The sequence below is a fragment of the Phascolarctos cinereus genome, unplaced genomic scaffold (assembly GCF_003287225.1).
Source record: "Phascolarctos cinereus isolate Bilbo 61053 unplaced genomic scaffold, phaCin_HiC Scaffold_2;HRSCAF=192, whole genome shotgun sequence".
NCBI lineage: Eukaryota > Metazoa > Chordata > Mammalia > Diprotodontia > Phascolarctidae > Phascolarctos > Phascolarctos cinereus.
Window position 1 is genome coordinate 251438945 of NW_027555625.1, and position 14715 is coordinate 251453659.

A 14715-nucleotide genomic window follows, 5' to 3' on the forward strand; every position below is an offset into this window, starting at 1 on the left:
TGTTGTATTTTGATGATGGGTCGGAAGTTAAGTTTTCACTTTGGGAGAAATCCAGCAGGCCAGAGTTTCTCCTTGAGTAAATATCCTGCAAATTCCTCAGTTTTGCTTACGGCCGACCCAGCTCCCAAAAACCACATGAGGAAAGTGTGCGTCAGAGCAGTATTTGAACCACTGCCTTTTTGATTCCCAAGTCCAGTATTTTATTTATTACTCTATTCTGGTAAGTATGTATGGGTGTTATTGTTCCCAATCCCTGTGAGAAAAAGCTTATGTGGCTGCATGTGTAAGCCCTTGAAATCTTGAAGAATCACTCCTGAAAACACCGTGTACTTTCTCATTGTTTGCTTAGAAATGCCTGATAGTTACGCGGCGTAGCAAAATATTTGGGTCACCTGGAGAAACATTTGTTCTTTCTCCTCCTGCCCAAGGTTCCAACTTGACGTTTCTGGTATCTCAATGCCTTAATTCTTAGAAAGGTTTCTTTAGTTAGATGTGTAATCCTCAGTCCTTTAATTCTGTCAAATTGTAGGTCTTTCTTGCAGCCACCATGGAGAGGTATCCAGAGTAGGGGGAGTAATTTCCTCTTAATAAATTGTTTGGGGATGCTAAGGTAAAGAAGGTGGGACTCTAGGATTGCACTTTACCACGATCCTGAAGCAATAGCGAGCCCAAGGGGCAGCTGGATGACGAAGTGGATAGAGCACCGGCCCGGGATTCGGGAAGACCCAAGTCAAAATCTGGCCTCAGACACTTGACCCTAGCTGTGTGACCCTGTGCAAGTCAGTTCACCCCATTGCCTCCCCAATATATGTAACAATAGCGAGCCTAGCTCCTTGATTTTTTTTTTTAACAAAGGCAGAGTGTTCCATTATGTAAGCCAGAGAGGAAGTAGAGATAGTAGAAGTGAAAGTGGTCTTGAGTCAGAATATCCAGGTTCTACTTGGCTCTATTCTGGAAAGTTCTAATTTTTCTGAGCCCAGGTTTCTTCACATGTGACGTAGGTAGAATAGATATGATTATTCTCATCTCATCAAGTTGTGAGAAAAGTGCTTTGTAAGCTTTAATGTGCTACATAAATTATTATTCCAAAAAGATTCCCCCAACTGTACTTGTAAAATTTAAATGGACTTCACTTAGTCCAAAGCAACATGGGGTTTGCATTTAGGGGTGTGTGTACATGTCCTGTATTACAAAAGAAGCTTAGTGAAATTATTCCCTGAAATTATTCCACTTGTAAAAGGAACCTGTCCTTTAAAATAGTCGCTTTATAAAATATAGTAAAAGATAAAGCTTTTTTTTATATCTTTGCTCTGTATTTGTGTTGATTTGGTTTTGAAAACCAAAGGCAAATAGTAATATATGAGTAATGAAGTATTACTGTTTGATCAAAAATAATGAATATGGTGAATATAGAGAAAGAGTAAGGTTTATATAAATGGTACAAAATGAAGCAAAATCACGTATACCAGGTCTGCTATGTTGTAAGTGGATGTTATTCATTTACAAAAGAAAAACTAGATGGAACAGTACCTGGAGTCCTGGGTTAAAATCCAGCCTCCGACATTTACTAGTTTTATGACCTTTGGTAAGTCATTTAACCTCCATCAATTTCCTCAACTGTAAAGTGGGAATAATGACAGCACCTACCTTACAAGGATGTTGTGAGGAATAAATATTTGTGAAAGTGCCTAGCGCATGGTAGTTGTTTAATAAATGCCCATTTCCTTCCAAAGTGGAGGTGAGACTGTAACTCCTTATTTTTTTTTAGCAGAGATTGAGGACTATGAGTATGGAATACTGCTTAGAATGTCAGGCTTTTTTGATATATTAGTTACTTTTGCCAAACTACTTTTTCCTCCTATTTTTATAGGAATGGCTCCGAGAGTGGGAATGGAGTATAGAATGGAAAATGTATGTGATGTAATATCAAAACATGTCAATAAAAACTGTTTTAAAAGCCAAAGAAAAGATTTTGTAGTTAAAAGAAATATGTAGGCTACATAACTAAGGCAAGTTTAACTTGCTTCAGCCATTTGTTTTAAAGCTAGTTAATTTGGGGGCAGCTAGGTGGGGAAGTGGATAGAACTCTGGCCTTGGAGTCAGGGAGACCTGAGTTCAAATCTGGCCTCAGACACTTGACACTTACTAGCTGTGTGACCCCAGGAAAGTCACTTAATGCCAATTGCCTCACCAAAAAGCAAAAAAATAAAATAAAACTAATTAATTCATCAGGTGGTTCAGATATCTTCCAGTATTTTACTATAATAAAGTCTCATTCCAAAATGTATCAAGTTATGTCAGTGTAGGGTGTAATATGATACTTTTCATTATAGCAGTTAACATGTATTCTGAAGAGTTGGTCTGGTTCATTCATATATATCCCTGTTAGCAGCCAGAATAAGTCTTGAAAGCAAGAACAGCATGAAGTAAATGTTAACTATTATAACATAGATGTCCTAGAAATTTGGAGGTTGTATTAGATCAACATAGATAAAGTTTATTAGTTCAGTATTTGGAGGCCTTTAATAGAAACATCATGTTTGAGAAATTGATTAAGCACCTATACATTCTTAGGGAAACATGAGGCTTATCTTCAATCCAGCCTAGTGGTGAAGTAATTCTTGATTCCTTTTTAATTAGTTAATATATACATCTAACTTTCTGGACATAACAGATTTTCTTTAGTTAAATAAAATGGAAGCACATAGTTTAATACCAACTTTATTCTTTTTTTATCATCACTTCTTTTGCACAACAACAACCTCAAGTTGACAATGAAATGCACTAAAGGAACTAGATGACATCAGATTGGTAGGAATCCGTCACAAGCTTCTTGTTCTATATATTTGAAAGCTGTACACCCGTCTTTTAAGCAATGGATCCTATGTAGGCCCAGTGACATTAAACCCAAACTTGGTCCATTGAGGGCTGTGCAGAGTGCCCTTTTGGCTTTGACTTTCTTTGTCAGTAGTCTGGTCTTTTTTAAAAGAAACTGCATTAGTTACATAGAGGATATGATCCACCAGCTTATTGATAAAAGAAGCATTAATAAGTGGCCAGCACTCCCTCTTTGTTCCACAAAGGACACCAACAGATGCATTATTAGTCCTAATATATCACTTTATCCCCTAGCATGGTTAGGAACTAAATCACTATAGCACCATAATCAGCCTTTGCCTGACCATGTGGGGATAAAAGTGTCAGTGTATACATAAAACATGGATGTACATGTCTGCACATCTATGTACTTCATAGTGTATGCATACACATTACAGATGTATGTTTGAAATAATGCAGGTTGGATAAAATGCTAGGGTACAGCAGACAAAGGTGAACTATGCAATTAGAAGACCACGTTGGCCCAGTGACCAACCCAAATGAAACATTGAAATTTCAGTTTTAAATGGATACTTATAGTCCTTGTATGGAGTGTGTATTAATTTGTAAACAACTACTTACACTGACAGTCTGCAATCAGTATTTCTATTTTATCCTTATATTTCTACCACAAAAAAATGTTTACAACAAAACCAACCTCCCTCCTACCACATGACTACAAACCAGGACTACCCTGATTTGACAGTTTTTTTGGGAGGGGGTTGCTTAACCAAAAATTTAAAGAGGAAATGGGTTATAATTGCAAATGTCCTAAAACCACAGATCCCTGTCAACACACACACACACTCTTCCCAGAATAGCTAATCTCATCTGACAACTCTGCACAGAGAAAATGGCATTGGATTGGCTTTTTTTTCCTGCTTACACCCTTTTACAAAATCCCAATCTATTTTCTGACATTTTTACTTCTGCAGGATTTCCAGTGATATCTTTTTTTTTTAATCTCCCTTATTTTCCTACTTTAAAGCCATGAAAAGCTGTGATAGGAAGTAGTCAAAAGGAAACAGTTCTATTTCCTACCTACTCATGGGATTGCTGTTTGTGTCATACAATTTAAGGCTTCCCAACCAGCCTTAAAGAATGATTGATAATGACCAGTGAGCTAGTAGGAAGAGGGAGGATAGTTAAGGTTTTTTTAGTCAGATGTAAGGGGCAGGCATTGTGCCTTCTCTAGGAATGGGATTTGAAATCTGGGTAAGCTCAGAAATGGCTTGCAAACATGATTGAAGGAAGGTATAACTCTCCAAATTGTTGATCTTATACGAAACCAGCAGTAGTACTGTTGTGCTTGAGGGGTCAGGAACAACTTCCAGCACTAAAGATAATTATCTTTAATTTCAACTGAGATCTGCTGCACAGCTAAGGGATATTATCTGCCTATTTACAATCTAGGGAATGTCGGGGGTTCAGCACAACATGAAGTCCCCATAATTATTTTTTAAGACTTGCTGTTCCTTAGTAAACAGAGGTTGGGAGACAGGGAAAGAGTAAGGTTATGGGAAGTAGGTGAAAAGATGGAGGCCTGTCCCAAACTGCCCACTCCTGACACAAGCTAACCAGATGACCAGCTTGGACAGTAAGAGTGAGTTAGCAAGAAATCAAAGCAATCAGCAAAGCCACTAAGAAAGAGCTGTTGAGGAATTGCATTGACCTTCCCTAATTAATGCTGGATCATATCCTCAGGCAACTGATGAGGGCATTGGAATGCTGTGTGCTATGAAGCAGTTGAACTGTATTTCCTAGAGAAACCTAGTAGCATCCAAGGATTAAGGTAAGGAATATGAAGTTTTCTATTAAGAGAAATATGGAGCCTTGGTCTTGATACTTCTATCTTGACCATTTCATTTTCTTTTAAACTACATATGTCTTAGGCCTCAACAGGACTCATGAGGAAAACTGATTACCATCAGTTGCTACTCCCAGGAAATTGGTAGTTTAGGCTAAATCCTCTGAGGCAGCACTGGCAAACATCCTTGGCTTTAAGTCCAGATCTACTCATAAGGCCTCTTTCAACCCCAACTCAATATCCTCCTTTTGAGAGTGGCTTCTGTACCTCGAGGCTGTCCTGTTTCCTAACTAATAGCTTTCCCATCCTTGTCAAAAGGGAAAATGGTTTTGCTGTGTTGTATTCAAACTCATGAGTACAACATTTCTTAGAATTATCACTAATAAAAAGTATTTACAAGTTTCAGTTTGGAATTATACCCCAAGCAAACAATCATAGAGTAGTAGGACAAAGTTAATAAATTGCAGACAGTTTCCCATATCCCAAAGATGTAGGATACCAACATTTGGACCGTTTCAACCATTACTTACACTCTAGCACACACATACAGATTTTATTACTATTTAACTTAAGTAGTTCTTAACTTTTAAATTTTACCTTATTATATGAAGAACATGAGTCTGAATTTTAATAAATTTCTGCTATGAGAGTTGCTACCTGCTAGTAACTGGTGACAATTAAGAAATTCAACCTTCAGTTCAATTTTTTCTTCCCTTTTGCTGCCCCAAGCAACTTTAGCCTTTGGCCACGGCTAAATCCTAATCATGGCTTCCAGCTCCCTATGGAGGCAATCTTGGTGGTGAGTCTTCAGCAATTTTAGGAGAAATACTACTGCTAAACTTGTTCAGCTGTGGGGACTCGGTTTCTTTAATGCTGAATGGCTGGGGTCCCTCCCCTGCCCAGTAGATTTAAGTCATACCTAGCATTGGAACATGAATGAAACAGAAAGTGGCACCAACTTCACCACTTCCAATATAAAGGAAATTAAAAGTAGCTCATCTTTGCAAAGAGGGTGGGGAGCAAATTTACACCTGGTACAGTTAGCCAAAAGAACTCCAAACACGTGATGAATATTTGTATGAGTATTAGATTAACAACTTAGTGTGAAAGGAATATTTTGGCCAACGTGAGATAACTCTGAATGTCTACCTGCCTTGGTTTTTACTCATGCAAGTGCTTTAGGAGGTAAAAGGAATTAACCTAGTTTTTTGTACTAGATTCAGCAAATGTATGAAAAGGAAAATTTGTTCAGTTCCCAGATTAATTTAAACAAGGCTGTAAGGTGGCCTTTACATTTTAAGAGAAAGGAATTGTGACATTAAAGATGATCAGCCCCACTGGAACTGACAGAGAGGTTTGGGATTTTTTTTTATTGTTTATTTTTCCCATCAGTAAAATAGAAAATATGATAAGCTATGTTTGGGCAAGATTCAGTTAAGGAAATATTTCTGTGGATTTCAGCCCTTTTCAACTCTTCCCCAGACACTTATCATCAGATAATTGAATCTATTAACTTTGTGCTACTGCCTGACCTTGAACAAATTATCTGTGTGCCTCAGTTTCCTTATCTGTAAAATGAGAGAGTAGGATCGGGTGACCTCTAAGATCCCTGCCACCTCCAACTCACAGGGATAGACCATGAGCCTATGATCTATCCGCATGCTACCTATGCCATATGGAAGAATCCTCAGCTGATGTAACTTAGTTATACTACCAGAGAGTTGAGTGCCAGAAAGAGGTGAATAAAAACAAATATTTAATAAGGTTGCTAAAAGTTAGAAGCAAATGGTATCCAGTTTCCACAAGTTTTAAAAATATAGGAAGGAAAAGAATTAAAATCTTTATTGTCCACCAAGCATAGAATAGAAGATCTTAGTGGATAGAGGGGACAACCTTGGAGTCTGGAAGTTCTGAACTCCAATCCAAACCTATGACAGACAAGCTGTGTGACCAGGGAAAGTCACTTGACATTTCAGCACTCTAGGCAACTCTTGGTAAATTACAGATGAGTTGCTAAGATCAAAGTCACAAATCTGAGCTAATGGCCACCAAAGAAACCACAGTTTGGCTTTTTTAAAAAGATGAAAGGTCTAGGTCATGCTGAGTAATTGCCTTTTATTTTGTCTTCTAGTATTCAGTCTACTCTCACATGTGGTCTGGATCTGGAATCTGTGTCTACCTAGGTTGTTGCTTTCATAGAACAAGTAGACATACCAAAACATCTTTACAGCACATTCTTATATCAGTCCACACTGGTGGTGTCCTCTACAGTTAGCAGAAAACCTGGCCTTCCATCCACCACACAACACTTGTGAGTCTACCCATTGTCCTTTATCTTCCCATTTTTAAGTCCTTTGAAAAAAAATAAACTATGAACTTTATGTACGTCTATAGATGGATAAAGCAGAGCTTCCTGTGAACTTTTCTTAGTAGTGCTTGAGGAGTTAACTGTGTTAGTAATAATTACCTCTTCATAAAAAGTCTGAAAAGTACCATATAGGATAAGTTACTATCCCACGTTGCAAAGTTTTTGATTTTCAATGCTTTAGATTGGTTTATAATACCTAATCCTCCCTATCCTAATGTTTTTTGTGAAAATTTCTGTCCTAGGTAATAGACATGTCAGTGCTCCTGATTGGAACTGTCATAGACAGTTCCAGGTTTCCCAACTCCAAACTTCATTTCTACCATAGAATGTAGATCTTCAGTCTCCATATCACCTCTGAGCACTGATGTTATGCTTAATAATGAAAAACCAGCCATGAGTTAGTATTTGACATCCATATATTCAGTCCCTCCTTTCTGTTTTCTAGGAATAAAGCTAAGACATAGACTATCTAAGCAAGTCCACTAACAACTATCCCCAGGTTATGTTTATTTTTTGCAACCTCAAGCCTCATCAGGGCTAGAACCAGTAACCCAAAGGGAAACCACCATAATTTTAACTCTCCCACCCAATTTCCTTCCACCTCTAATCCTAAAGACATCTGGATATATTGATTGTTGTTCTTCCCATGGTTTACCATCAGAGAAGAAATGATTACTTTTGATTCCCTGACCCCTAGACACTGAAAGTTGGCTCAGAATAAACTCTCTTAAATGAAAAAAAAAGTATCATGAACAAACTTTGGATAAGAAATCTACATGTCCATGCCTCTGTTGGTTGAATTTATTAATGTCTCCATCTTTTACATAAGTTTATGAAAGATTCCAGGAAGGAACCAAGTGGATTGACTTGTCAGATGATTAATGTGATTGACTGTATATTCATATGAACTAGTGGCTACTCAGTTTAGAGTTCTCCAAGGCCAGCAAGGCCTTCCACAAGGACTGGACAGATAAGGATCCTAAGAGAGAAGCATGAACTAGGGAAGTTAGCATAAGGGTAGGCAGAGGAAAAGGGGGAGGGTAGTGAAGAGACAAAGTTGCATCTAGACAAAATAAAAATGGGGGGGGGTTGTTGTTTTAGATCAGGAACCAGGTGCTAAGCATATAGAAAAGCCCATTAACCAGAGATTTCCTCCCGCTGCTCCTTGTTCCTGCGGACTTCAGCTGCGTGAAGTTCCTGCAAAGACATGGGAAGGGTTAAGAGAGGAAGAAGAGACCACCGCCTAGAAATCCAGTTTTCTTGACATTCTTGTTTTCCTCATTCCTTCATGTTGGGAAGCTTTCTTATACCTAGGTTCAGATCCTTCAGTCCCCACTTCGGCTCCCTATCCTTTAGAGGGGTAGATGAGGTCAGATTAATGGGAAAAACTTGGATTCATGGCATTCAGCTAGCCTAATAGGCTCTTAGGCTTTGTAAGTAACACGAATTATCCCTCCCCATTCTTCCCATCACTCCAATGTGAGTGAGTATTGTGACATAGCAACCAAAAGAACTAATGTGCTTTTAGGCCAAATTAATAACAAGAACAGAACAGTAGTAACAGAAGTATCTACAGTAAGAGAAAGAACTACTGTATTCAGCCCTGGCTGAAATACTGGGTCCAATTCTGGAAGGGTTAGGTCAGTGCCAAGTTTTTTTTGTTTTTGTTTTTGGTGAGGCAATCGGAGTTAAGTGACTTGCTCAGGGTCATGAAGCTTCTAAGTGTTTTGAGGCCGGATTTGAACTCTGGTCCTCTTACAGTGCCAGGTATTTAAATGAGTCTCTTAATTGAGGTAGGAAGGTGTTGGGGTGAGGGGAAGAAGGGAAGAGGGAGAAAAGGCTTCTGAGTTGAAAGATTTCAGCCTGAGGACTGAAAGATTTGAGTTTCAGTCTTCTCTTCCTGCTCCCTGCCCCACCCCATGTACATTATACACAATTGAAAGTAACTAGCCTGGAGAAAACACTTTTTATAAGGGATGTTTATTATAGTTCTAACCCACAAAGCCCAGGTACTAAGGGTCATTAATGAATATAGAAACTGCCTTCTTTCCATTGGTTTTTCATTGGTATCTATCCTATGGGTATTCTTTGCCTGAATGAAGGAGAAAGGGAATAGTAGAATGAGGGGGCAGCAGGCTGCTGGACTCACCTTCTCCCGAAGTCTCTCCCTCAAGGCAGCCAGGTGAGCCTCACGGATCTCCTTACTGAGTTCCATCTTATAGTTGAGTTTCTCTTCAGCCAAACGGCTGAAATTGTTGTTCTCCTCCAGAGCCTTGTGTAGAACCTCTCGCTCATGTTCCCGCTTCTCAGCCAGCTGCTTCAGGACCTGCGCCTCCTGAGTCTGGCAAACCAAATGGTCCCAGGTGAAACCTAAGGATCCATTCTTGAAGGGTCCCTCTTCTTTTCCCTCCCCCAAACATAAAAAGGCTTGGCTTACCTAACTATATAAACAGTTATAGAGTGGTCTTCCCTTGGCAGATACTCGGCAGTAAGGATCAAAGATGTACTCTTTATACAATGTAGGTACATTACACAGAGTAACTTACCTTAACATGGAACACAGTCAATAGAAATGGGGCACCTAATTTGCTGCTTTTTCAACAACGGATTTGTGGTGCTGAAGCTATTCTCACAAACCTCTCAGTTCACAACCTGGAATTAGAAGGTTGTTTGTCCCCATTTCACAAAAGTAATCTTCCCAAAACCACTACTTCAATCATGTCAGTCCCCTGCAGAGTAACCTTCCGTAGTTCTAAAACATCAAACCCTCCAATTCAACAAACATTTATTACACCCTTCATCTTATATGCAAGACCCCACACTGGCACTAGGAGCGCACGGATGAAAATCAAGACAGTTCTGGCTCTTATCACCTCTGACTGGGACACTGCAGTAGCCTCCTAACTGCCTCAGATCTCTGTCTATTCCAGTATATACTCCATGGGGCTGCCAAAAAGATTTTCCTAATTTACCAGTGTTGCCATGCTACCTATATATTCCATAAACTCCAGTGTTACCCCTAGGATCAAACAGTAAAACTCATAACCTGGCCCCTTCCTACCTTTCTAATCTTCTTACATATCAATCCCATCCAAAAACTTTACAATCTAGTCATATTTGCTGTTCCTCACATCTAACACACCACTCTCTGTGTATTTGCATGTGCTGAACCGTATGCCTGGAATGTTTGTCCTTCTGTAACCTTCTTAAGGTTATTTTGTATCTACCTTGTATGCATTTTGTATATACTTAAATGTGTGTACATTGTCTAACCTGTTAGAATAAAAGCTTTTTGAGGACAGACACTTTTTTCTTTGTATTTCCAATGCTTAGTACAGTGCCTGGCATATTGTAAATGTTTGTTGATCAATTGAAACATGGCAACAGTTATATTATTTTGTAATCTTTAACACACACACACACCCCCACCCACCCAGCATAGATGAAGCATTGGATAGAATGTTGAACTTAGAATCAGGAAGACCTGAGGTCAAATCTTGTTTCAGACATCTTCATGACACTAGCAAAGTCACTTAACTTCTCTTGGCCTTAGTTTCCTCATCTGTAAAATGGAAATGATAATATCACCCATCTTACAGAGTTCTTGTGAGGATCAAATGAGATAATGTATGGAAAGAGCTTTGCAAACATTAAACACTACAGAAATGCTAGCTGTTATTATTAGCTTAAGTATTTAATGTTTGTTGAATTGAAAGAGCTGTAATATAGGGCGAATGAGACTATAAACTTTACAGGGTATCCCCAAAGTCTTAGTGAAGTTTTAAGCTTTAATAGCTTAAAACTTTAATATCTTTAAGTTTTAAGAACTAAACTCTGCACTAAGACTTTTGGGATACCCTGTATAATAATAGAATTACAACACAGAAGAATTTAATAGATAGGAAAGGCCCAACCTTATCTCCAGTTACATTCCAAGCATGTGTTCAGTCACCCTATTCTTCTCAGCAATAATAATAGTTTTACCTGCTAAAGTGCTTTACCAGCATCTCTTCCTGCCTAGGAACTTCCTAAAGGAAATGGATATGGATAGGAAAGACATCTAAATCTTTCAAGTCTCACCTCCAAGACGCTTTTCCCAATTACTCTAGCCCACCAAAAGATTCATGATGGAAATGCTATCCACATCCAGAGAAAGAACTGTGGAGCCTAAATGCAGTTTAAAGCATACTATTTTCTCTCTTTTTTGTGTGTGTCTCGTGGTTTTTCCGTTTTGTTCATGTTCTTTCACAGCATGACTAATGTGGAAATATGTTTAATATGTTTGTACATGTATAGCTTGTATCAGATTGCAGCTGTCTTGGGGAAGAGGGAGGGGAGGAAGGGGGGAAGTTTAGAACTCAAAATCTTATAAAAGTAAATGTTGAAAACTAAAAATTAGTTTAAAAAAATTACTCTAGCCCACCCTTCACTGAGCTTTATAGATGTATATACAAGCATCATTTGGGAGTTATTTGAACTAGATATTGTTGTGGGGAAAAGCATTTTGTAAGCTAATGGTAGCAACAACAACAGTATTTATATTTATGTAGTAGCAAATTATTTTTATGGATAGGTAGGTGGTACAAGGGATAGAGCTCCAGGCCTGGAGTCAAGAAGACATCTTCCTGAGTTCAAATCTGGCCTCGGACTAGCTGTGTGACCCTGGGCAAGTCACTTAACCCTGCTTGCCTCAGTTTCCTCATCTGTAAAATGAGCTGGAGAAGGAAATGGCAAACCACTGTGATATCTTTGCCAAGAAAACCCCAAATAGGGTTACAAAGGGTTGGATATGACTGAAAAATGACTAAACAACAGCAAAGTCCTATTTATATGTTTTATGTAAATATATGACAGGTTTATGTATTGAATAACGTATACATTTTACCAAAATGTCATAATATATTATATTTAGGCTCTCCCTGTCTGATGAGCAAGCACAATATTCATTGAAACAGTATTACAGGAGCCAGTTAGAGCTGTTATATAGATATATGGAGGAGAACTTGGTAATAATGTATTCCTTGTCACTGGAGATGCAACTGTGTGCAGCATATTGTTAGTTAACTGAATGATGTATATGACATTGTAAATGCTGAGGGAGGGCCCATGCTCCATACTTCTGGCCCCTGTTTCATCCTGTTTTTTCCCAGCTGTGCCTGTGTACTTGTTACCTACCATGACTGCGATGGCATCTTTCCAGATATCCAAGTATTACAGCTCACATTTTCTATAGCACCTGAGGATTTCTGCCTCACATTTTAATCACAATAACCCTGGAAGGGTAGGTAGTATAAGTCTTCCTTCAACTAATTTTGCAGACAAGGGAATGGAACCTCAGAAAAGTTGTAACTTGCCGGTAGTCATACAACTAGTAAGTTTTACACCGCTAATCAATGTCAAAGGTCATGATTCCAAGTCTAGTCCTTGCCAGTGCGACATGATACTTCTCACTACATTATACCTGCTATAACCTTTCTCCTTTTAAGATCAAAATTGAGTGTCACTCTTCCTTGAAACCTTCACTGTTTCCCTCAGAGAAGAAGCTGGGTGGTACTGGGCCTGGAGTCAGGAAGACCTAAGTTCAATTTAACCTCAGACACTGTGTTACTTTGGGCAAGTTAGTTAACCTCTGTCCACCTCAGTTTTCTCATCTGTAAAATGGGGATAATAACAGCACCTACCTTCCAGCGTTGTTGTAAGAATTAAATGATATAACATTTGTGCACCTTAGCACAGTGCCTGTCACTTAGGCACCATATAAATGCTTATTCTCTCCTCACTACCAATGGTAAGTCCAGTTCAATCTCAGAAGCATTTGCTAGTGTCCACTATGTATAACCTTGTTTGCCTCAGTTTCCTCATCTGTAAAATGAGCTGGAAAAGGAAATAGCAAACTAAGAAAACTCCATAGAGCGTCACATAGAGTTGGACGTGACTGAAACAACAGAACAACTAAGTGTAAGTCACTTGGTTAAGCACTGCAAGTATCCCACAACATTCTATTTAGATATCTGTGTGCTTGTCCTATTGTGGTATATTATATACTTAATATATTTTCCTGATCCCATCACAAGACTGCGAGATTTTTTAGAAGCAAGAACTGTTTGATTTTTGTATTCCCTATGCACAACATAGTACATTTGCACACAGTAGGCACTTAATGTATGTTGACTTGAATGAATTTTGAATACTGCCAGTACCCAGAACAGGCTAGACACAACACAGCTACTCAATAAATACTTGCTGAATTTAACTGAATGGAGTTCTGTTCAGTTGTGTACCAGTCAGCCAGAGCTGAGAACAGATAAGTGATCAAAGCTAAGGAATAGTGAGCAGGTTTTACGAAGATGACCACCCTCTAGAACACTAAGAAGACTAGGTCCTGTTTAGGAAACCACATGGTAGGGAGGCTTTGGCTACAGTGGCAAAGATAAAGGAACAGGACTTAGCATTTCAGGGGTTCAAGGGAGCCAGTGAGGCAGGGAATTTGACAACAGAATTTTCTGAATAATATTAATTCCACTGAGACCGATTGCGTCATGAGACGCTAATTAATTCTACAAAGATGCAGAAAAGTCCCCAAGGGGAAGCCATTGAAGGGGGAAAAAGGCCCTTGTGTTGGGTTATCAGGTGCCTCAGTGTCCATACCCTGAAACTAGAAAAGCCTTAAAAAAACAGCTCTTTTTAAAGTGTTTTCCAAAAGGACTCAGAGAGTAGTTGTCTGTTCTGTCTACTAGATACTCCTGGTCAGTACTCCCATTAGCCCAGGGCTAGAAGGTGATGCTTTGGGATACAGAAGAGACACCACTTCTGATGGACAGTATTAGCTGCAGGCAGTCAGTAGATGTTTATTAAGTATTTAATATGTTGCAGGCACAATGCTAGGCAAGCCCCCATAGCAGTAGTTTTTAAACTTTTTTTGTGTCATAGACCCCTTTGGCAATCTGATGAAGCCTATGGACTCCTACACATTATTGACTGCATTCAAATTAAAGAAGTGCTAAATTTCATGTAGAGGTTAGTAAAAATAAAGATGAAAAAAATGTTCCCACCCAAGTTCACTGACCTTGAAATCTATCCCCAGAACTTTTGAGGTCCTGTGAACCCTGGGTTAAAAACCCTTGTTCTAGCAGCTGGCCTAACATCAAGGGTGAATTAGTAAATATCTAACAACCAGTTCTCTGGGGGTTGAGGAAATGTATGCAAGATGTACTTCTAAGTTTAATCGGCATTATTAACATATTCTCCATCATTTTCTTAAGTCTAGACAATCAACAAAAAACAAATCAAACCCTGATCTGTGTTTGCTGATTTTAGAGGTGTAAATGTCTCACTGAAAATTTAACAACTGGCTTTCAAGAGCCTGTTTGAGCTTGCTTTAACATAGTTCTGTAGTCACTTGATAAATGCCCTGTCACCTGTTAAAGTGCCACATTCTGGGATCCAATAAAGGTGATATTTTTCATGCAAGCTCTCCACAATAGTGTGATTTCCACGGCGATGGAGCTGCCTTTGGTTCCTGCATCAAACTACCAATTCCAAAGGTCCAGGCTGCTGAAGATCCCAGCACCCTTTCTCTAATCCAATAGTCTTGGTAGACAGAGTGGAAAGAACTATAGAAACTACCCTGCATTTTACAGAAAGGCCTATGAGAAGGAAAAGC

General features: G+C 38.9%; 1 protein-coding gene across 1 annotated transcript in view; it reads right to left on the reverse strand.

Moving 5' to 3' along the window:
- Positions 1-7831: 7831 nt before the first annotated feature.
- The window catches only part of STMN3 (stathmin 3), a 29429-nt gene continuing 22545 nt past the window's right edge, over positions 7832-14715 (reverse strand). The window contains exons 4-5 of the mRNA XM_020981600.2: positions 9202-9393; positions 7832-8249 (exon numbers count right to left, since the gene is read on the reverse strand). Of these exons, the coding sequence (XP_020837259.1) occupies positions 8190-8249; positions 9202-9393 (252 nt within the window). The 3' untranslated portion in view covers positions 7832-8189. The remainder of the gene's footprint in view (positions 8250-9201; positions 9394-14715) is intronic.